This window comes from Syngnathus leptorhynchus, chromosome 22 (assembly GCF_054491065.1).
Source record: "Syngnathus leptorhynchus isolate UIUO chromosome 22, UIUO_Slep, whole genome shotgun sequence".
Taxonomy (NCBI): domain Eukaryota; kingdom Metazoa; phylum Chordata; class Actinopteri; order Syngnathiformes; family Syngnathidae; genus Syngnathus; species Syngnathus leptorhynchus.
Window position 1 is genome coordinate 1,895,181 of NC_141216.1, and position 21,162 is coordinate 1,916,342.

At 44.8% G+C, this 21,162-nt stretch overlaps 5 protein-coding genes across 8 annotated transcripts; all 5 read left to right on the forward strand.

Annotated features, from left to right (window-relative positions):
- Positions 1-292: 292 nt before the first annotated feature.
- Positions 293-5,167, forward strand: pth3r (parathyroid hormone 3 receptor). Its single transcript, XM_085903258.1, has 13 exons — positions 293-370; positions 2,387-2,492; positions 2,794-2,904; positions 2,966-3,090; positions 3,278-3,372; positions 3,451-3,607; positions 3,699-3,852; positions 3,930-3,990; positions 4,055-4,121; positions 4,224-4,318; positions 4,380-4,521; positions 4,590-4,631; positions 4,703-5,167. Exons 1-13 carry the CDS (start codon positions 293-295, stop codon positions 5,165-5,167), a joined length of 1,698 nt encoding a protein of 565 aa, XP_085759384.1.
- Positions 5,168-6,103: 936 nt separating this feature from the next.
- On the forward strand, positions 6,104-9,525 carry rundc3ab (RUN domain containing 3Ab). Of its 2 annotated transcripts, none has more exons than XM_085904023.1 (11): positions 6,104-6,291; positions 7,115-7,230; positions 7,299-7,447; positions 7,521-7,606; positions 7,673-7,762; positions 7,840-7,920; positions 8,029-8,194; positions 8,260-8,417; positions 8,495-8,614; positions 8,704-8,792; positions 8,862-9,525. In XM_085904023.1, the coding sequence occupies exons 1-11, from the start codon at positions 6,197-6,199 to the stop codon at positions 9,002-9,004; spliced, it is 1,293 nt and encodes a 430-aa protein (XP_085760149.1). In that variant the 5' UTR covers positions 6,104-6,196; the 3' UTR covers positions 9,005-9,525. The 2 variants fall into 2 exon arrangements, with proteins under 2 accessions (XP_085760149.1, XP_085760150.1); XM_085904024.1 differs by having other exon boundaries at positions 7,320-7,447.
- A 956-nt stretch (positions 9,526-10,481) lies between these two features.
- Positions 10,482-15,336, forward strand: LOC147039210 (protein FAM117A-like). Of its 3 annotated transcripts, none has more exons than XM_085904242.1 (9): positions 10,482-10,573; positions 10,705-11,140; positions 11,553-11,692; positions 12,319-12,432; positions 12,545-12,661; positions 12,903-13,031; positions 13,109-13,292; positions 13,364-13,517; positions 13,587-15,333. In XM_085904242.1, the coding sequence occupies exons 2-9, from the start codon at positions 11,035-11,037 to the stop codon at positions 13,822-13,824; spliced, it is 1,182 nt and encodes a 393-aa protein (XP_085760368.1). In that variant the 5' UTR covers positions 10,482-10,573; positions 10,705-11,034; the 3' UTR covers positions 13,825-15,333. The 3 variants fall into 3 exon arrangements, with proteins under 3 accessions (XP_085760368.1, XP_085760370.1, XP_085760371.1); XM_085904244.1 differs by having other exon boundaries at positions 10,488-10,855; positions 10,927-11,140; XM_085904245.1 differs by having other exon boundaries at positions 10,488-11,140; positions 11,553-11,659; positions 13,587-15,336.
- Positions 15,337-15,499: 163 nt separating this feature from the next.
- On the forward strand, positions 15,500-17,071 carry coxfa4b (cytochrome c oxidase associated subunit FA4 b). The gene is made up of 4 exons (XM_085904246.1): positions 15,500-15,685; positions 16,376-16,464; positions 16,528-16,588; positions 16,820-17,071. Exons 1-4 carry the CDS (start codon positions 15,638-15,640, stop codon positions 16,874-16,876), a joined length of 255 nt encoding a protein of 84 aa, XP_085760372.1. The 5' UTR covers positions 15,500-15,637; the 3' UTR covers positions 16,877-17,071.
- Positions 17,072-17,346: 275 nt separating this feature from the next.
- Positions 17,347-20,950, forward strand: cenpt (centromere protein T). The gene is made up of 16 exons (XM_085903906.1): positions 17,347-17,586; positions 17,729-17,846; positions 17,922-18,063; positions 18,139-18,232; positions 18,303-18,442; positions 18,520-18,589; positions 18,680-18,819; positions 18,901-18,970; positions 19,062-19,201; positions 19,279-19,357; positions 19,442-19,572; positions 19,696-19,956; positions 20,051-20,132; positions 20,208-20,378; positions 20,564-20,668; positions 20,751-20,950. The coding sequence occupies exons 1-16, from the start codon at positions 17,501-17,503 to the stop codon at positions 20,881-20,883; spliced, it is 1,962 nt and encodes a 653-aa protein (XP_085760032.1). The 5' UTR covers positions 17,347-17,500; the 3' UTR covers positions 20,884-20,950.
- The last annotated feature ends 212 nt before the right edge of the window (positions 20,951-21,162 follow it).

A 21,162-nucleotide genomic window follows, 5' to 3' on the forward strand; every position in this document is an offset into this window, starting at 1 on the left:
TCTCCTCCCCACAAGGTAGCACGCTCTTCTGCACTTTCCCCCCTCTACCTCTCCCTCATTCTGTCCAGTGAGCCATGCACGGCAACATCATAATCTGAACAATCATGGTACACAAAAGAGATCCTGAATTGTGTTTTTTTTTCTCCCCTATTTGACTGATGCAGAAACACATTCAAAAGGAAAGGAGCCTATGTGGGACCCAGAGAAGAATTTTGCCATGACAGTTCCAGGGAATGTGTGGACATAAGGTTTCTTGCGGAAAATTATTCAACGCCAAGCTGAAGTTGTCACGATGACGTACGGAATATTGCCTGGACTTGGACTTGCTCTTTTGGTTCTTCTACACAGTGTAATATTTGCGGCAGGACTGGTGAGTGTCTCTTTTGATGTTTTTACTTTACACATCATCAAATGAGTCAAACAATTTCACTTTTTTATGCACAAACTCAATTTTGGGGGGCTTTCAAATTCAGCTAAATAGTACCAATTTGTGGGGAATAAATTATTTCAGAAAATAAAACCAGCAGCTATGTAGTTTTTTTTTTTTTTAATTCCATTTTCAAGATATGGTTGAAAAATATTTGCTTCACATAAAAAAAAAGGAATTTGATTGTATGAATCAAACATTGTCACATCGTGACATAATACTGTAAGAAATACCACTCCCAGTGTTAGGCCAAATATGGAAAATGTCACAGAGCAGTGTGAGCTTTTTTGTCTTTTCCAGGAAAGGTTTTCAGCAGCAATATGAAAACGCAATGAAAGAAAATATGTTTCTTCTCATATCTCCATGCATAAACAGGTCTTAATGTCATGTAAATAGTGACCTGTGTTTTTTGTAATGATAACCATAGCAACATAGTATTGCGTAAAAACCAATTACAACATTTTTATTTGCATCTCTGACTAGAAAATCTTCAAATATCCTTGTCAATGTGAATATTTCAAGATTCAAAAATGACAATTTCCAAGGTCACTAAAGGGGAAGACAGAGAGGGATTTACAGATGAGGTCAAAGGCAGAGGTCAAGATAACGGGCAGGACCTTCCCATGGCCTGCAAGGAATCTGAGTGATGCAATTGCCTGAGAATCATGTGAGGAAAAAGTTTGCACACCCCTGATCTACACTTCCATGTTGGAAGTCAAAGCACACTTTGCACACGCAACAGGCAAGAACGCCTCTTCCAGGAATCACCACATGAGACTCACTACCACTATTCCATTTCTCAATATATTGTATTGACTTGGGCTGAGCGTTCTCGTTGTCAAAACAAATGATACCCGGTCAGCATTCCGATTCAAAGCCAAATTCACCTACTGGCAGTTTATTTTAATGGGCCATTTAATGAAATGTGTCTGTTGGGCTTCTCTGATTTTTTTTCTTTTTGCACTGCAGTGACGTCTAACCATGTTGGATCCTTTGTCTAATCCACTCTTGAGATATTTGGAGAAAAAATACAGATTTAACGGCGACCTCTTCAGGGTAGCAATGCTAACATCGCATCCCGTCAGGCCACAAAACCTCAACAAATAAGACAGGACTATAAAAAGTCATAAACCAGCGCCGTTGTCTTGTTTTTGGCTTTTGTTGATTTTTTTTTGCAGCTCTGTCTTTAGACCCGCACAAAGGCGGCATTTGTGTGGCGCGCCAGTCTGGTCTCCGGCCCATCCGGTCCAGGCGGCGGGAAGCAAAGGGGTTGGCGGCGCATCATCACATACCGCGTCTTCTCTCAACTATTTGACAACACCTTGAGGCAGCTCATCAAAATCCTACGCAAGAGTTGACAGATTACCCTAGTTGGTCAAAAATGAATGAACCGCAATTTTTTTGCCACTGTTTGTCTTTGGCGGGGGGGATGTAACGACATACCTAAACTGCTTCCTGTCGCCCCCACTTGAAGTTGACTGTCAAACTCACAACTTCACCTTGAGTATTTCACCAAATTGCATTCATTTTGTTTTAGGACAGTCTGCTAGCTTAATGCTAACACACAATGCAAAACCTCACTAATAGTTAACAAAAATGAGCATAGATGGTGATGTAATGATGCATTGGAGATTTCAACACAAATGGTTCCGCAACTCTCAAATATTCTCTTTCCCCCTTTCAAATGAAAATGCACAATACTCAAAAATCAAGTCAAAATAGTGGCTATTGACACCCCCCCCCCCCCCCCCCAGCCTGCACTCCAGAGCCCCCCTTGGCCGCCACCCGAATTCCCCAAATTCCCCTTCCAAATGGCAACATGTCATGATGTAAATGGAAAAGCATTTCACAACATTGCCACCCCAGATATCCCCGCACATATCGCACATACCAGAAAGCGCTTTTAGTCAAATCTCACTTCTTCGCAATCTGACATTGTCTATTTTCCCTCTTGAATAGGTGGACTCTGATGATGTCATCACGCGTGACGAGCAGATCTTCGTGCTTATTGGTGCCCACGCCAAGTGTGAAAACAGTATCAAGTCACAAATTGCCCTCATGCAAGGTTTGCTTTACTCTGTGCTATAATTGCTTTGATTATGATTTCCATTTCTTAATTCAAGCCACTGAAATGCGTCAATTGTGTTTAGTAAGCAGATTGAACGCATCATCGGCAAGCGCTATTATTGCAGTGGGGATTTATGGGAGCGATGATAGGATAGGAGTTAACAGGGGTCATATCCTGCCGGCCAATGGAAGCGCAGATGAAGGCCAAGCGTTTCTCATTCATACTCTGATGCAAATGCAGATGAGCTGAAAGATCGGGCTTCCAACAAATCACATATGGAAAAAATGTTTGGGTGCAGAAGGCGACTGCATCCCCGAGTGGGACGGCATCATCTGTTGGCCGAGGAGCAGCGCCGGGCAGATGGTGTCAGTGGGTTGTCCCGAATACATCTACGACTTCAACCACAGAGGTACAAGTAGCGGAGCGCACAGTACTTTAACTTGAGTTTTGATGTCTGCGACTATTTTCAGGTCGGGCCTACCGCCACTGCGACGAGTCCGGTAACTGGGAGCAAGTGTCGATCATCAACCGGACGTGGGCAAACTACAGCGAATGCACCACGTACTTGTCAGCCAATTACAGGACTCAAGAAGAGGTGCTGTGGATTTCATATTAGAGAGCGACTAGTGCATGACACATGTCTACTAGTTAAGTCGTTTAGAGTGGTTTAGATCATTGACACACATCATTGGCCTATTGTTGCGTGGTGTTCCACAGGGCTCGATTTTAGGGCCCCTGGGTTTCATGGTATTTCCTTTTCTGGTTGTGGTTTGTGCATGCAGAAGGTTTTTGAGAGACTGCACCTTATGTATACTGTCGGCTACTCCGTCTCTCTGGCATCTCTCCTGGTAGCCGTTTTCATCCTCTGCTACTTCAAGTAAGATACAGCTGACGTACGTAGTGACCTGCTCTCATACTTTGACTTTTTGAAGACTATTTTGTTCATCTCTTCAAGACGCTTGCACTGCACCCGCAACTACATCCACGTGCACCTCTTCACGTCCTTCATCTGCCGAGCGATCAGCATCTTTGTGAAGGATGCCGTGCTCTACTCGGTCTCTGGTGAAATCGCTGAAGAAGAAGTCGAGCTCGTGGGTCAGAAGCAGCACATGGTTGGTATCGGTGAGCTCAAACTGGTATCGGTGGGGAAAAAAAAAAAAATCACATCCTTGGTCGCTCTTTGTGGGTTGTATGCGTGTTAAGGCCGGCTGCAAAGTTGCCGTCACCTTTTTCCTCTACTTCCTGGCGACCAATCATTACTGGATCTTAGTGGAGGGTCTTTACCTCCACAGCCTCATCTTCATGGCCTTCCTCTCTGACAAAAACTACCTGTGGGCCCTCACCATCATCGGCTGGGGTAAGGAAGCTCACTCGCCAGTTGGACGGGAGGGGGCGGGGCTTTTGCAATTGAATGACCCATCATTCTAATTTTAGGCGTTCCGGCTTTGTTTGTGTCCATTTGGGTCAGCGTGCGGGCGTCACTGGCAGACACACAGTGAGTCACCATCAGAATGGCGGGAATTGGAATACAATTGGAGATAACGTGTTGCTTTTTGTAGATGTTGGGATATCAGCGCTGGGAACCTAAAGTGGATTTATCAAGTTCCCATTCTGGCGGCCATTGTTGTAAGAAAAATACTCAGTGGCTACTTCATGAAGTACATCTGTACAATCCAATAGCGGCCTTTGTTTACATGATTTTGACATGGCATGAAATTGCATCTCCAGGTGAATTTCCTGCTCTTTGTCAACATCATACGCGTGTTGGCCTCCAAATTATGGGAGACCAAAACTGGAAAACTGGATCCTCGGCAACAATACCGGTAAAATAATGATCTCCCAAAGTTGTCTTGTCTTGAGATTTAACCGCCCCCTACCCTGTAGGAAACTTCTCAAGTCCACATTGGTGCTCATGCCTTTGTTTGGAGTTCACTACATGGTCTTTATGGCTCTTCCTTATACGGAAGTTTCCGGGCTGCTGTGGCAGGTGCAGATGCACTACGAGATGTTCTTCAACTCATCGCAGGTCGGACGGAATCCACGTCTCATCGTAATAATGGAAGTGATTTTGATTGTGCTGTTGATGTGTTTTAGGGCTTTTTTGTGGCCTTCATCTACTGCTTCTGCAATGGAGAGGTGATTTTATGGCGATATAGACGAATAGAGGTGGTGTCGTTGTCTCGTGTCACTGTATTTGTTTTTTGCAGGTGCAGGCAGAGGTGAAGAAGGCGTGGCTGAGACGAAGCCTGGCACTGGACCTGAAACAAAAAGCCAGGATAACCAGCAGTAACGGCGGAGGCAGCTGTTACTACGGCGGCATGATGTCGCACGCCACCACCACCCACAGCGTCTGCGTGTCGGCCGTCAATCACCGAGCCTTTCCCCTCGCCGGGGGGGTGGTCGGCTACGGTGGGGGGGCGGGGCTCAGGCTCCCCCGCCAGGCCGCCCTCCACCCGCAAAGCAGACTACCCAGATACACGGCCAGTGAATACGAGAACTCCGGGATAGCGGCAAAGAGGCCCGCGGGGGCCGGGACCACCGGGGGAGTCTTTGCAAGACATGCGAGAGATAGCAAGAAACAAGATGAGCCTAAAAGTTCCCTGGCGGAGATCTCCGGAGAAGCGGATCCAGACACTTTCTTGTCTGTGAAAGAGCTGGAGACTGTCTTGTAAATAGCTATTCATATTGTTTGGTGAACTTTGGCTTCATTTAAAGCAACTTGTTAATATGAAAAGACAACTTTGGTTGTGGAAAAATACAATTTTGATGTATTCATCATTCAAAATTCCATTTGGCCCCATTATGAGCCGAATATTGAGCTGCACTTTAAAGTTCCAATGAACATGTCTGCTTGGCTTAACAAGGTGACTTGTGTAAACGTAATCATTGCTTGCTAACAGTTGGCTGTGGTCAGACACGTCTAGACGGTTCAGGCGCTGCAGTGCGGCCTTCGTTGTTTATTCATCAGTCCTCTGGGGCCTCGCAGAGGCCTTTGACTCCGTCGCAAGAACCCTCACCTTCCTCTGAGCCAGCCAGCCAGCCAGCCAGCCAGTCAGCCAGCCACCTTTCTACTTAATCACCTCGCAACACCGTCGTGAATTTCACACAGGTCACTTAGAATCTTGCTCACATGGCAAACAGTACCTGAACATGCACCAGCATTCGCATGGATGTGTGTGTTCTATTTTTATACAATAGTCAGAACATTATGTGCATGTATAATGGCGTTTTCATTCATGTAATTGGGGAAAAATAATTTGAGATACAATGATTTGAGTTATAAACATTGCTGTTGCCTTGAGACAATATACTTCAGATAATCAATTGAAAAAAAGTAAAAAATATATCTAATATAATAATGAAAAGAAATACGATACATTTAATGTCTTGAAACATTTTTTGTTGTATTTTTTGGGTTGTTTTTTTTTGGTGAGCGTATCCGCAAGCGTCACGATGACGTCAACAAAAGGGGCGGAGACACCGTGAGAGGATGGAGCGCGCAGATGTCCACTACCAGTCTATTTGGCGAGATTAAAAATAAAAACCGTCACAACACCCGACCTCCGTTCCTTTTGCATGTTTCCGCTGCTCCGAGCGTTTCCTCCATCCTCTCGCGTCGTGGCTGGTTCTCATCCGGGCGTGAATGAAGCGGACCGGCGTCGACAAGGGAGGGGTCCTTTGATAGGAGGGCTGCCGGGCGGATGGAGCCCTGCTGTTTGACCATGGGTGAAGTGTCGAAGAAATCATCCACTCGGAATGTGGCGGTGGAGAGGAAGAACCTCATCACCGTGTGCAGGTCAGTGTTACTTTCCTACAAATGTTCCAATCGCATACTATAACTCCAATTGTGCGTTTAGCTACGTCACACTTCACGTTATTGACCTCAGATGACATCATCCTATTAGAAGTCCCTCGTCCAGTGACAGCTCTGTCTTGACATGAAAATGTATGAAAAATAACAAATACATGAATGCAATAGAGAAGAAAAAGCGGCTCGGAGTGAGTTTAGCAGCGTCATCTTCCATTTACACTCAGCCTGATGATGGTGTGGTTGCCATGACGACAACCTTCCTGGGGCAAGGACTGGGTGGTACCCTGGGGAACCAGCCTTATGCACACCTTTTAGTCCATTTGGCTTTCCCATAAGTGAGGTTCTAGTTGAAAAAGTGGAATTATCCATCCATTCTTACTTTTATTAGAAGAGCCACCGAGTGATTCCCTGCTGTATACAAATTGTCTACTGAATGAGACATTGATGCATTTGGAACAATGGCGACTTGATGGGATGAAGGCAAACATGCAAATGAGTGGCGCTCAAACTGGACGTAGCAGTTCGCCGTGCCTGTAAATGATCACGTGGGCACCGTATTCAAAGACGAGTCATCTAATTGATCCGTCCAGTAAAATATGACTGTGCTTCTTCTGAATGCTTGGCAGAAATATTTTCCCTAAAGCCGTGACATCAGTTCAGCTTGGGCGGGGCAACATTAGATTTCAGTAAATGGATGTGAAAGCTATGACTTCATTAGATCAATAGTATTAACAACCTTAATAAAAATAAACGTGCTCTACGATGTATGTATGGAGGATTTATTTCATTCTTCTGTGTGGCTCCCCAGGTTTTCAGTCAAGACCCTCTTGGAGAAATACACAGCCGAGCCCATTGATGACTCATCGGAGGAGTTCATCAACTTTGCAGCCATCCTCGAGCACATTCTCAGCCACCGTTTTAAAGGTAAGCCGCATTGATTTCTATCTGGTTAACCTCATAAGAGCTGCAAAGCACGATAGGAATGAATTGAGACAGAAGAACATTTATTTCAGGCTCTGGTAGCTGGTTCGATGCCCAGAGGAGTTTCTGGGATTTTGTTCGACTGGCTTGTGCCAAGCTGCCTAACAGCTGCATTAGCAGCATCGAGAACATGGAGAACATCAGCCCCTCGAGAGCAAAAGTAAGTTTGACAATAACAATTTTCTTCAGACGTTAAGATATTCTGGATTCAAGTCTTTGCTTGATCCCTTCAGGGACGAGCCTGGATAAGAGTGGCCCTGATGGAGAAGAGGCTGTCAGAATATATTGCTACTGCCCTGAGGGACACGAGGACGACAAGGTGCGAGTTATTTTTTATTTTTTTTTAATCAAATATGTCAGCCGCTGTATTTTTGCCCGTCTGCAGACGTTTCTATGCAGAGGGAGCCATCATGCTCAGAGAGGAAGCCTCCGTGCTAACCGGAATGCTCATAGGCCTCGGAGCCATCGACTTCAGGTGATCCTCATTCCAGGTATTATGACTATCAAACCTATTGTGACCTTATCTTATTGGTGTCTTGTCCCCTTTCACAGTTTCTGTCTTAAAGGGGAAGCCTTGGATGGCAAATCGTCCGCAGTTATTGACTACACGCCATATTTGAAATTCACACAAAGGTACAAGAAACATTTGAACATTTTGGAAAGCGAAGCGTGGGGAGTCTCCGATCCACTTTGGTCACATTTGTTGCTCGGATGGCAGCGGGCCTAATGTTTCTTTTCCAGCTACGACTACGAGAGCGACGACGACGACCGCCAGAGCGTTGAGAGCAGCACGAGTGACGACAGCATCCCCGAGCATCCTTACGTGCCTCTGGTCACAGACGAGGAGAGCTGGAGCACAAAGTGTCGCAAGATGGAGCAGAGGTTCAAGATTGTTCACGCGCAGAAGGTCCGCCATCATTTTGGGGTTCAAGCACAAAGTCAAAATGCTCATCATTCGGGTGGATTTGACAGGGTTACTTGGAGGAGCTGGTGCGGCTGCGGGAGTCCCAGTTGAAGAACACAGAGGTGGAGAACAAGAAGCTGAAGGCCCGCCTGGATGAGCTACACGGCCAGAGTCACCAGGAGAAGAAAGAGCTGGAGACTGTCGTCCTGGAGCTTCAGGAGCAACTGTGAGTGACACCTTAAAAGCGTCACCATCATAAAACTTGAATTCCTCTCAGTAAGTCATTTTTCCCACTTTTGACAGAACAAGTTTGATTCCATGTGACACCAGCCACTTGGCTAAGAACCTGACCATCCCACTAGTGAACCAATGGCCTCTGCTGGAGCCGTACAACAGCCAGGACCACGTCAAACTTCTCCGCAGGTTTGATCGATCATAAAAATGTGAAATATTTTCCTCGTGCGAGCTAGCTTTTTGTGCTCTGGCTAAAGCCACGTTTGCTTGATCTTCAGGAGGAGTTTCCCTAGCACGGAGCTGCTGTCAGTGGATTCAGATCCTCTAAGATCGGAAGAGAAGCAAAACGGAGGCGCCTGGTGCACAGGTGAGCATTCCCACTGTTCTTCTTTAAAAAAGAACAATAAAGAGCTAAAAATGTTTCCCTTGCATCCAGAAAAGGACTACACCCCTTCCCTAATGGGACTTTGTGGCTCCTTGGGCTCCCTTCCAAGCTGCAAGTCTCTATCAAGCCTCAAGTCCAGTGAGTGCCTGGTTAACATCAGCACAGAGAACAGTCCTGCTCTCTCTCCCAGCTAGGGGTCGCCAAAGTCAACACCACCGTCCATTTTCCAGATGCTGAAAGCAAAGCGTCAAACTAACGCCTCTTGGACTGTCACCACTTTCTTTCCCTCTAGCGTTATTTTGACATTTGTGAAAGAATAGCAGGACATTCCAAGAAAAAAACAGTAGCTGCTGTACTGCCTGACGCCCTTCTCTCATCTTGTCATATACGGGTTGACTGACAAGTGTCAACCAGTCACTGTTATTGTCGACGTTTCTCTGTATCGAGCTATTAAAATTAATAGCCCCAAAAAGTCATCCTCCCTTCGGATAGTTTCATGGCATTGCCCTTTGTTGTGTGAATTTCAAAAGACATTTAACTTTACAGGGACTAACTCCAACGAGGAAAAAAACAGATACTTCTTGAGTTAGCTTTAGATTATTAGCTAGATTTATTAGCATCAGGCTAACAAAGTTTGCAGGAGCATTACAATGCAAAGTGCATCACGACTATGCAGAATGAATGTTTCCATTGTATTTTTTTTTTTTTTCCCTATACCCGGCACGAGCGGGAGAGAAACAAGCGACTGTCTGAACTGGATTAGTGTAACCCCTCATCGGGTAGAATATGTGGTACATTGTGTTATTTAAATGCAATAAACCCGCCTTTTTCTTTGTTATTGAGTCCAGTCCCATTTGCATAGGTGGACATTTGCAGTTCAGTTTAAGGGCAAGGCTACTTGGAGTTGCCTAAAGAAGGGCATGGCATGTTATCTGTGCCTCCTTTTACAGTCCCCACCATTGGCACACCCTTTTTGCACAGAGTCGGGACATTTATCTGCAAAACTGCAGCGTACACACAGGCTCACGCAAACACACACCAACCCCAAACCAGTCCACCCAGATGTTGTTCACGCATGCATCTTGCAGGCCTTCAAATCAGGGGCGGGGATGCTTGTTACTATCAGGGGCCATTTTGGTTCTTATGAACTCCTCCAAATTTCTGCACGGTGTGAAACTATAATCATCACAGCTAGGCCACGTCGCAGTAATGGTTGCCGTCAGAGGGCTGTACAAATCGTGGAATTTCAAATTCTTGGAAAATGGCAGATTTGGGGAAATATATAGGATTTTTATTTTTATCCCTGTTGATAAAAACTAAGTATGCACGTTCATATATGTTTGTATCTAGACTAGAGGAGGTTTCGTGTATTCTCTATTGAATCATGTCTCCATAAAAACACAAGTACACTGCAACTTTCCACATTGTGTGCCAAAGTTCACCCATGAAAGACACGTATTTAAAGTGTTGAAAGTGATCCTTTAACGTGTTTATTAACGATCATGTTGCGTTTATATTACGTTCAACTGTATCAACAAGTGATATGAAACAAAGGGGGCGTCAACAACTAACTTCATCATACGTGCTGGAGCGATTTGTGGCAAATTATCCAATAGGAAGCCATCTCAAAGTTCTTTTAGCCAATCAGAAGTAAGAATCCCCCTCGAGTCCCGCCTCGCCCATAATTAAACCCACACCAGCGTGGCGGAGGTGTTTGGAGTCTGCAGGCTGAGCGAGCGAGCGGATTGTTCCCCTCGGAGCAGGTTTGCAACTTTCTAGGCCACCACAACCATCTCCGGCCCGCACATAAACAATTGCAACTTCTTTGGAATTGAATAAGAAAACACTGCAGTCGGCGCAGTGTTGACGTTTTTTTTTTCCTCCCTCGTGGAAGGTGTCTGCTTCCTTGTTCGCCAGCGAGCTCAAAACATCTCCACATCCTCACAAAGAAACTTTGCTTGCTAAGCTGCTAACTCGCCAGAACACGACAAGAAAAGTGCTCCAAAGCTCATGACGAGCCACAAATAACCCAATCGGCGTCGGAGGTAACTCTTTACCCACTCGTGGAAATGTCTACTCAGTGACTCTGGCGTGAATTTGCCTCGTTTATGAAAAGCGAACAATCGAGGGATTGCAGCGGCAGTGCTTCCCCGAGAGCAACCCCCCACTCACTCCATCACCTTCCTCCACATCCGTCGCTGGTCCACCAACGGCTGCTGCAGACATGTCAGGCCGGAGTGGAGCTGCTCTGGGCCCCCAGCCCCTCAAGGCAACCGTCCCTTATCAGCTGGCCAGCAAGCACCGAGCCAAAGGCAGGGATGGAAAGTCAGGTAGGAGCTTCTCCACCTGTCACTCGCCATTGTGGAGGCAGCAAGACATGCAAAAGTTGCAAAGATACTTTGGAAAAAATAAGATATTCAAGTACATAGCACATAATATTGATTTACACTGTACATTTACAGTACAGATACTTCTGTTAAAGACGGGTAATGTCAAAAGCATTGATTCAAGTATGCACATTCAGTACAATGCATTCCCATACAAATAGTCTATTTGTGCAGAACATCAAAGTATGTGCTGCAACATCACCATGTAGCACTTTTTGGAGCACGGACATGCATTCACATCACTAAAATATCTTCGAATTCATCTTTCTCAAGCATATTCAATTCTTATTTTATAAATATTGGACTTGTCGTTCAAGCGCCATGTTCATTGACGCCACTTGTATCCTGATGACAGCCGGAAAAGCCAAAGCGCAGCAGCTGAGTCCCAGCATGAGGCGGACCATGTCTCTGGACGCCATCATCGGCCCGTACCTGCAGGGTCACTGGCCCAAAGAACCGGACGTAAGCTTGTGTCGAACGGACAAGTCCACTCAGGTGCGACTTTTATTACTAAACGTCAATAGGAGTGGACTTTTCGATTTGAAATGATAGAAATGTATCCGGCGTCAATGATGTGACTCGTTTGAATTTGCTCGCGGCCCACATAGCGGTGTCAACCACAGCCTTGAAGAAATGTCAGCTGCAGCCATCCTCTTTGCACGTTGGCTTCCTTTTTGCGCCTATATGACTCCAGTCGTGTTCTAATCGCAAAGCGAGGATAATAATGGCCAGTGACTGCATTCGGTCCAGGCCCAAATCATCGCACTCGTCGACATTCCTAACTGCTTAGAAACAATGACAGGTATGCGCTTAATCATGAAAATGAAGTGAAATGACTCACCCTTTGAAGACATCTTGACAAACTTGTAATCGAGCGGCAGCGGCGAGATCACGCTTTTTGGAAGTATTGTTGGAATTAATAGGTCGTGTAGGGTATGATAATGAAAATGAAAAGAACTTTTGAAGTTGTGTTTCGCGTTACTGTCGGACAAGTTTAGGTAATTCACACTCGATCAGAATATTGAATGCCTTGAAATGAATAAATAAATTGAAGCCACTGATGTCAGCTAAAAAATGGCATCTTGTCGACTTGTGATTGAATTTAACACCTTTGCTTCCAGACTCCTAACTGGACCGACAAAACGCAGACCAGGAAGGAGGACAACATCGACGACGGCGGCGTCATCGGCCACAAACGCTCGGCGTCCTGGGGCAACGCCGAGCATCTCCAGGAAGTGAGCGTTCGGCTTCAACACATTCACATTTCCATAAAGCAACTGAATAAAACCATGTCAGCGAAACAAAATAGTCGACTGACTGAAGATAACGCCCCCCCCCCCATTGCAGATCACCAAACTCAAACAACAGCTGCAGCAGCGCAGCAAACCTGTCGTCTCTGGGGGGCACGAGCGAGAGCGCCAGCGTGGCTCATCTCTCGGGGGCTGTAACCTAGGAACCACTCAGGTGCTTCTTCCCTCAACCGACAGCCAGCCAAGGCTTGCACTGTACATTTTATTTTTCAAATGTACTCGAGTATCTTAATAGCTAAAATGGGAAAGCACAGGATGGCGCATCACAGGAAATGAAACACTGAAGCAACAGGAAGGACACAACATCACACTGCTTCTGCATTTCAGCACAGCTGTCATGTTTTTTCTTCTTCATCAAAAGATTGCATCTAAATGGGACTGGTTTGTGTCTTCAGACTCAGCCCATTCCCATCCCGCTGGCTCCCCTCTCCACGCTGGTGCCTCGGCTGCGCTGCAGCGTCGAGGGCCTCAACCAGGAGCTGGAAGGCATGTTCGTCTGTCAGCCGGGCCACCGGCAACATCAGGTGACGCTAAAAACGCAGCCGGCCGGCGTTTGCTCATTATGCTCATTGGGTATTGATTGCGTTTGCTGTCTTTCTAGCTTCTGGAGGTTCCGGACGGCCACCGTGCTCCTGTCCCGCCTCAGAGCTGCAGCATTGGGTCTCAAAGCGACCCGGCTTCTGTCACACCACCTTCGCCGTCTTCTGCTTTGTCCTCACCGGACTGCTCTCCCACCTCCACGTCCCCGCCCATATCCGAAGACGGCCATCTGGACGTGCATAAAGGTGGCTTGAGTTCCAAACTTGCGTGCTCCTTCCGTGACCTCGTGGGTTATTAGCTGTCGTCTTTACGACAGGGTTGGATCTCCTGTCTCCAATGTCCTCCCTGGGTGAGGCGGACCCCTCGCTGCCTCTGCTGATCTCCTCCTCGCCTGGACTCAATAAGAGCTGCTGCTTCCAGAGGGAACCTCCGGAGGGCTGCGAAAAAGTCCGTGTTTGGGAGGAGACAAGGTGCGTCTTTTGCAGGCCAAAGAAATCTTCCAACCTGAGTCCACTTCATGTTTTCCTTCTTCTTCTCAGCACTTCAAACCAGCAAAAAGCAGTGCCCGTCTCCTCCTGCCCAGATCCCAACAAGGTAAACTTTACCCCCTATGGGGGCTCCGCCTTCTGCCCCGTCAGCCTCCTCAACCCGTTGCTGCCTTCCATGGACAAGCTCTTCTGCAGCCTATCCGTCAGCGGCCAGGCAGCGGCTCGCAACTGCCTGGACCCCCCCGCCGCTCCCTCAGGCGAAGGCTGCACGCGCGCCGACGCCATCTAATCAAAGCTCACATTTTTTTCCAATAGTGGATGGTGTTGCTTTATTTTCAGAAAGCTTATTTTGTCAGATAAGGTGTGAAATGTTTATTGGAGAAAAAAAAAAAATCATACTTTTGAAAATAGTCAATCCAAAGAGGAGCTACTTGTTATGTCTTTTTTTTTTCCCCCCAAGTGTGTGCGGTCCAAAGATTTAATTTTGGCCAAACATGTGCGAGAAGTGGGATGGTCTTGTTAACATGTTGCTGCTTGACTGAAACACGCTCACTTTTGCCTTTTTCTTTTTTTTCAGTCCACAAAAGGTTATTTATCTGGCTCTCACCATCCTGTTTGTTTGACAGAGCACCGCTGGCGTAAAAAGCATGACAAATCACTTGGATTCTTTTCATTCACACTTTGATGATTGCTGGGTTACTTCAGTGGAAACATTCCTGCTTTAAACAGTTTCTGATATTGGGAGTGAGTGAGTAAGTGAGGGAGGGAGGGAGGAAATGAGTTCACATGTTGACGGGTTGAAAAAAACAGTTGGTCTCTGTGTGTGTTTAGAGAGATAGTTGACTACCTAACCAGTTTTAGTGGTGTAGAATTGTCATTTTGTTCTCTTCAAGTCGGTATAGTTGTATTTCCTGGTAGACACATTTGCACAATCGGAACTGCTTCTTTTGCAAATTATTTTTTTATGTTTGGTTTTGTACTTTTGTAAAGTAGTTTTGACACATTTTTCTTATGTTAAGTAATCTGCAAAATAAGCTAAAAAATACAAAACTAAAAAAAGCCTTTTACTTTTAGTTTTGTCTTCATAGTCAACACAGGTGTTATGTGAAATATTGCATCGTTTTTTCTTTTAATGCACTTCCAGGAAAGGGTTTTACACAAAGAAGATGCCCTTGCTTCCATATATTAGTCTGGGTTTGTGGATGTGCATGTGGCTGGAATAGTTTGATGTTTTCTAGTATGACTTCAATTTTGTATGAGCGGCAATGTCTCAGGCTCACTTAAATGTTGTGTGTGGATGCTTTGGGGGGGAAAGTTGTGTCATCTCAGGTACTGTGTATTGTCCACATGCATTACGCCAGCCTTTATAGCACCACTGACCGGATTATTGTCCGATAATATTTTCATGGACTGTTGATGCATGGCATTAGTATGCTAGTGTCGTGCCGAAATGCCTTAAAATGGGCAGACTTGAGGCTTCTTACAGTTGTTAATTCACTATCAGGAAAGAGTCAAATATGTTCCCTTGTGGCTATGAGCAACATGTGGATGACTGAATGCTTAGTAAGTGCTTTGATTTTGTAGGAACAGTAAACAGGAAGTGGAACTGTTATCTGGATTTTGCGGTGCCCGCCTACCGTCTTCACTTTTTCCCATTTTCTCTGCCCAAAATTGTGACAAAAATGTGAAAAGTAGAAAAAGAATCCATTTGTATCCGAATTCCAACAGAGGGTAAAGTCATATTGCACATCTTTGTCATCCATGTATGCTGATAATATACACGCTATGAAGTCAAACCCGCAATTTTTTGTATTTTTCTTTATAGTTGCCCAATTTGACACGAAGTTTAAATCGAGTTCATATTCGTCACGTCGCCACTGTTCCCCTCGGCGCGTTCTGATTGGTTGAGCTCCAAAGGGGCGTCACGTCTACTTCATGGTTCCCTGATTGGTTGAGCTCCAAAGGGGCGTCACGTCTACTTCATGGTTCCTTCTGGCATGTGGGAAACGGGAAACGTAGCCTCCCGCAGTATAACCTGCCGTCCGTCATTACACAGGACCAGCGCTGCATTGTTTTAATCCTCGGAGCCGATCAGTGTCACCATGTCGATACTCGGGACCGTCGCTAAGCAGCTCAAGAACCATCCAGCTGTGAGTGTGTATCTCATTCTTTCAAATTCTACTCGATATATTAAAAAAAAAGACCTGTGACATTGAAATTTATCATTGGTGCGGCTAAAGGACGAGTCCGCAGTGCAGCTCCGTCCTTGCTTGTATAAAGCCACTCTTTAGTAATATTTTGTGAAAAACAATCAATCCACAATCGGATTTTAGATTATTATATGAATTAAAACAATAATAGCTGGTGAATAATCATATGTAAACATTCAATTTATATAGGCCCTGACAAGTGGAAATAGAAATATCACGACAATTGTATATATTTCAATGAGCAAAATCTTTATAGTAACATCGACGCTATTTCCAGGCCCAAAATATAAATTGATAAAAAATAAGAAAGGCATACATGATATCTCCACGGCCATTTGCGTTGGTGACAGCTGCACGTATGTATTGTAATGTACTGTACTTTCCCAAGATAAACATGACCCAAGGTGCTGTACTTGTACAAGGACAAATCATATTAATGGAAGGTGTGCAAAAATGAATTGATTCTATTAAACAGCGAGCGATTATTGTGAACTAAGTGTGAGATAGATTTTTACTGTTCTTTGAAGTCAAAGGTTTTGAAGAGAATCAATGTTTCTAGAATTTTTTTTTTTTGCTTAAAACGTGTGGTGCCAAACTTACCATTGAACTTCTGACCTTTTCCCTTTTCAGCTCATCCCACTGTTCATCTTCATCGGTGGTGGGACAACCATGAGCATGCTGTACCTTGGCAGACTTGCACTGAAGAATCCCGATGTCTCGTAAGTCCCATTTGCTTGGTTACAAAAATGTGGTAAAAAAACGATCTATTCTCCATTTGTTAGTTGGGACCGCAGCAACAACCCTGAGCCTTGGAACAAAATGGAGCCCAATCAGCAATACAAGGTATGAACAATTCATGTATTTGTGGTTGAATAACATTTATTGTGTTTTATTTATTATTATTAATTATTATTATTTTGTATTATTATTTTTGTTTTTAGTTGTTTCCAGTTATTTTCTTCCTTCTTCTCATGGAGCTTTATATAAATCTTTTACTGCACAGCCGTATCTTCTCGCTTATCATGCCTCAAAGTTCATATCACCTATTTGTTGTGTGTGTGTGTCTCGTTCCAGCTTTTTACAATAAACATGGACTACTCCAAGATGAAGAAGGACAGGCCTGATTTCTAAGCTTGAAACTGTCACCCCCCTCGTGGAGCATTTGCACAACACTGACATGCATTTAGTGTGAAAGTGAGGAGGGAAATCATTTATTTATCACTGACTGTATAACTAAAACAGGTATGCAACTGTTTGACTGAATAATTGATGAGTTTATTTCAAAAATTACTGTGTTGTAAATGATTAAAAATGATTGAAATTGCACTTCTTGTTTTGTTTGGTGATTGAAAGATTAAAGAGAAGATGCTGAATGTAGATTGTTGATATTTTGGAAATGTAGTATATACAATTGTATATTAAAATTAATTTAAGTACAAATAACCATATATATCTTATACATTTGGATAAATTTAATAACTCCGTAATGCACGTACACTTTCTGTAGCTCCAATTTCTATTTTGGCCACAGGTAGGCAGTGTTTCCTTTACCTAATACATAACCGGCCTATGGTTACGCGTGAAGAAAAGAAGAGGGTAAAGATCGCGAGATTTATTCAAAAATGACGCGGGATCCTCCGGCTGCTGACGAACATAAACAACTGCGTACCCTAGCTTAACTGCGACCCTTTAGTCGTGTACATACTCCGAGCAAACGTGTCTGAGCTCGCGTAACCAAGCGGCGCGTCTGTCGAGATGGATTCGACGGAAGATTTGTCTGCTCGTGTTCTTGTCAAACATATTCTCAAGACCGAGCCACTCAGGACTCCGGTCACCCGCAGGTATAAGTACACCGACTCCATTACTCCTCAATTTTCAAGTGTAATCATATAAATATCATCTGTCTTTTTGTTAACGAGTCATCTTGTTTTCCGTAAGCTTTTGCGATAAATAAATACAATAGTCTTCTGTGTTTACTTTTAGTGTCTCCAAACAGCAGAGGAGCGCATCAACACGTAGTACCAGATCAAAAACTAAAGATGGTCGTGCTCAAACTCCGCAGGACATCATAAGGCGAAGTATGAGGCAGAAGATGCGTGAGGTGAGAAAAGCACCTCACAGCTAGTCCTAACTTTTGCAGGGCTTGCCAGCTCGTTTCATCAACCTCTCTTTCTAGAGCATAACCAGCCAATCTGTGACACCTCCAAAGAAAACTGCCTCTGCCATGCTGAAAAAGGCAAACACGCTGCCATCAACTTCTATGTCATTTGATGAGTCAGACACGCCGAGGCACCTTCTCATGAACATCTTGCAGACAGGTGCACTCACGTTCCTATAAATACTCGCGTGTTGCTTCAGGTTTTTTTAACAGCATCCATTGTGGCGTTCTTTAGAGCCCATCAGATCACCTGTGGTTCGTGAGGAACCTGCGCCAGCGGAGCCGCTGCTGCCTTCAGCAGATGCCAGCATTGTTAGCAACCATTCAAGGTTAACGATAAGGTGAACATTTTTGTTTGGAATGTAAAATAATAAACCAAGAAACCGTTTACATTTTAAGCATTGAACTGTCTGGCTTGGATCCGCCCAATCTAACGTACGATCTCGAAGCGAGCGTTGCAAATAGACTGAGGAGGAAGAGACCACGTCCCAGCCTCAGCGTAACCGATTTTGAAGCGCGGCTCAGAGAAGGCCATGATGGTAAAATGAATGGCGTTGCCATTTGAAACCTCCAAATGAGTGAGATGATGATGTTTGACTTGTGCGGTATTCTTTAGAGTCCATCAAGTCACCTGTGGTTCGTGAGGAGTCGCAGCTGCCTTCAGCAGTGGCCAGCAACAATCCAAGGTCGACAACATGCACGTTTCTTGCTGTTTAGGCAGCCATTTGTATTTGTAATTTAGAATAATAAACAAAGCGAACCGTTTACATTTTAAGCATTCAGCTGTCTGGGTTGGATCTGCCCGATCTAACGTCCGACTTCGAAGCGAGCGTGGAAAATAGACTGACGAGGAAGAGACCACATCCCAGCCTCGGTGTGACCGATTTTGAAGAGCGCCTAAGAGAAGGCCATGATGGTAATATGAATGGTGTTGTCATTTGAAACCAACCTCCAAATGAGTGAAATGACAATGTTTGACTTATGCGATCTTCTTTAGAGTCCATCAAGTCTCCTGTGGTTCGTGAGGAGTCGCAGCTGCCTTCAGCAGTGGCCAGCAACAATCCAAGGTCAACAACATGCACGTTTCTTTGCTGTTTAGGCAGCCATTTGTATTTGTAATTTAGAATAATAAACAAAGCGAATCGTTTACATTTTAAGCATTCAGCTGTCTGGGTTGGATCTGCCCGATCTAACGTCCGACCCTGAAGCGAGCGTGGAAAATAGGCTGACGAGGCAGAGAGCGCATCCCAGCCTCGGTGTAACCGATTTTGAAGAGCGCCTAAGCGAAGGCCATGATGGTAAGATGAATGTTGTTGTCATTTGAAACCTCCAAACGAGTGAAATGACGGTGTTTGACTTATGCGGCATTCTTTAGAGTCCATCAAGTCACCTGTGGTTCGTGAGGAGTCGCAACTACCTTCAGCAGACGCCGGCATTACCAGCAACAATCCAAGGTCAACAACATGCACGGTTCTTGCTGTTTAGGCAGCCATTTGTAATTTCAAATCATAAACAAAGCCAACCGTTTACATTTTAAGCATTGCACTGTCTGGGTTGGATCTGTCCAATCCAACGTCCGACCTCGAAGCGAGCGTGGCAAATGAACTGAGGAGGAAGCAACCGCGTCCCAGCCTCGGTGTAACCGCCTTTGAAGAACGCCTCAAAGATGGTAATGACCAAAACACTTAACGATGAAGTCTAGAAATTCAAAGCAAAATATTAGCAACACCTTCATACTGAAAACGAATGCAGCAATTTGTACATGCAATATGTTGGATCTAATCTTGTCCAGGCCATTCAGAAGTCAATAACGTAACCCGCCGAGCGAGCGCTTCCCACGCCCTTGAAAACAGTGGAGACTCGGAGCTGGTTTTATCAAGCCCTGCTCAGGAAGAGGTTGGTGCCTCTCTCCATCTTCCCGAGGTGAGCGACGGCGAAGAAAACAGCAAACAGCCCGATGAGGCGCCGCCTGCTGAGGTTGCCGATCCGACCGTATACGAGGAAGAGTCGGAGGAGGACGACTCCGACGACAAAGACGAGCCGGAATCCGAAGGTCTCTCTCTCTGATTCCGTGTCAAGTGTTTAAGAAAAACAATGTACACGACTTATTAATATGATAGCTGGGAATTTTTTTGAAACGTCAACAGAAATGGAGACTCCGTCGTTCATTTGGGAGAAGGAGACTTTTCCCTTTCCAACCGCTCCCACTGTTGTAAAGCCACAAGCCAGGCAAGTCCATGCTTTTGCATCACTTCCCTTAAAAAAAAAAAAAAAATTTTCCTCAAAATGATAATCCCTCACCAGTGCTTCAACTGAAGATGCAACATCAGCCAAACCAAAGCAGGTGAGAAAGCGGAAAAGAGGAGCGACGCAGCAGAAGAACCTTGGTCTTCCTAAAAGCTACCTTATGAGCACCTTCCGGCATTTTGCCAAAACCAGGGTCTCCAACGATGTTTACCCTGTCTTAAGGGACGCGTAAGTACCTGCAAGTATTTGGAATTAAATGTGGTGCACTGCGTTGATTACACCGCCATCATTGCCTATTGTCCGGCAGAAAAAAAAAAAAAAGACCTCAACACAAATCGGACTCAATGTTTCACACTCTTTAACTTGGGAAAACAAAATACTATGATTATGGTATTTTACCGTTTTCAAACTAGAGTGGACAAATTTCTTGATCGGATGGTGGAGGACCTGGAGACATATGCCGCTCACGCCGGGAGAAAGATTATTGAGGTGGAAGATGCCGTTCTGCTGTTGAGAAGGTAGAGTGTTTCATTTGAGAGGTGCTTTAACGTGTTGGTGACATGCAACACGTGTGAATTTGTTATTGTGCTCACGCTGCAGGCAACGTCACGTCAATGACAAGGTGCCGGTGGAAGTGCTGATTGAAAAATACCTTCGGATGGAACAGCGCAAGCTCCTCATCCCCGTAGCAACCAGCGGGAATGTCGTCGTTCCAAAAATGAAGAAGTATTGAAGTTTCTATTTGTAAAACCCAATAGTTTGCTGATACAGTATTTAAACCACTAATAAAATATTTTCACTTGCATTCCATTCCAGACTTCAATCCGCATTTTTTTGGAAACGCGATCCCGTGTTCATAATTTCATTAAATTGGTTCTCTCATAGTTGTGATTTATTCTACCGCGTACCACTAGAGAGAGCCAGTTATTTCTCTCAATATCTGTATCGTGAAAGAAATGTTACATTATCGTCAAGTATAACAACTTGTGATAACATGACTTAATTATTATTG

Excerpts from the sequence above, each read along its gene's own strand:
- pth3r (XM_085903258.1), top strand. The coding sequence starts at position 293 with ATGACGTACGGAATATTGCCTGGACTTGGACTTGCTCTTTTGGTTCTT. Across the intron at positions 3,091-3,277 it reads ATTACAGGACTCAAGAAGAG|AAGGTTTTTGAGAGACTGCA; the intron begins GTGCTGTGGATT and ends TTGTGCATGCAG. Across the intron at positions 4,632-4,702 it reads ACTGCTTCTGCAATGGAGAG|GTGCAGGCAGAGGTGAAGAA; the intron begins GTGATTTTATGG and ends TGTTTTTTGCAG.
- rundc3ab (XM_085904023.1), top strand. The coding sequence starts at position 6,197 with ATGGAGCCCTGCTGTTTGACCATGGGTGAAGTGTCGAAGAAATCATCC. Across the intron at positions 7,448-7,520 it reads TCAGCCCCTCGAGAGCAAAA|GGACGAGCCTGGATAAGAGT; the intron begins GTAAGTTTGACA and ends TGATCCCTTCAG. Across the intron at positions 8,418-8,494 it reads CTGGAGCTTCAGGAGCAACT|AACAAGTTTGATTCCATGTG; the intron begins GTGAGTGACACC and ends CACTTTTGACAG.
- LOC147039210 (XM_085904242.1), top strand. The coding sequence starts at position 11,035 with ATGTCAGGCCGGAGTGGAGCTGCTCTGGGCCCCCAGCCCCTCAAGGCA. Across the intron at positions 13,293-13,363 it reads CCATCTGGACGTGCATAAAG|GGTTGGATCTCCTGTCTCCA; the intron begins GTGGCTTGAGTT and ends TCTTTACGACAG. Across the intron at positions 13,518-13,586 it reads CGTGTTTGGGAGGAGACAAG|CACTTCAAACCAGCAAAAAG; the intron begins GTGCGTCTTTTG and ends TCTTCTTCTCAG.
- coxfa4b (XM_085904246.1), top strand. The coding sequence starts at position 15,638 with ATGTCGATACTCGGGACCGTCGCTAAGCAGCTCAAGAACCATCCAGCT. Across the intron at positions 15,686-16,375 it reads AGCTCAAGAACCATCCAGCT|CTCATCCCACTGTTCATCTT; the intron begins GTGAGTGTGTAT and ends TTCCCTTTTCAG. Across the intron at positions 16,589-16,819 it reads AGCCCAATCAGCAATACAAG|CTTTTTACAATAAACATGGA; the intron begins GTATGAACAATT and ends GTCTCGTTCCAG.
- cenpt (XM_085903906.1), top strand. The coding sequence starts at position 17,501 with ATGGATTCGACGGAAGATTTGTCTGCTCGTGTTCTTGTCAAACATATT. Across the intron at positions 17,847-17,921 it reads TGAGGCAGAAGATGCGTGAG|AGCATAACCAGCCAATCTGT; the intron begins GTGAGAAAAGCA and ends CTCTCTTTCTAG. Across the intron at positions 18,233-18,302 it reads ATTGTTAGCAACCATTCAAG|CATTGAACTGTCTGGCTTGG; the intron begins GTTAACGATAAG and ends TTACATTTTAAG.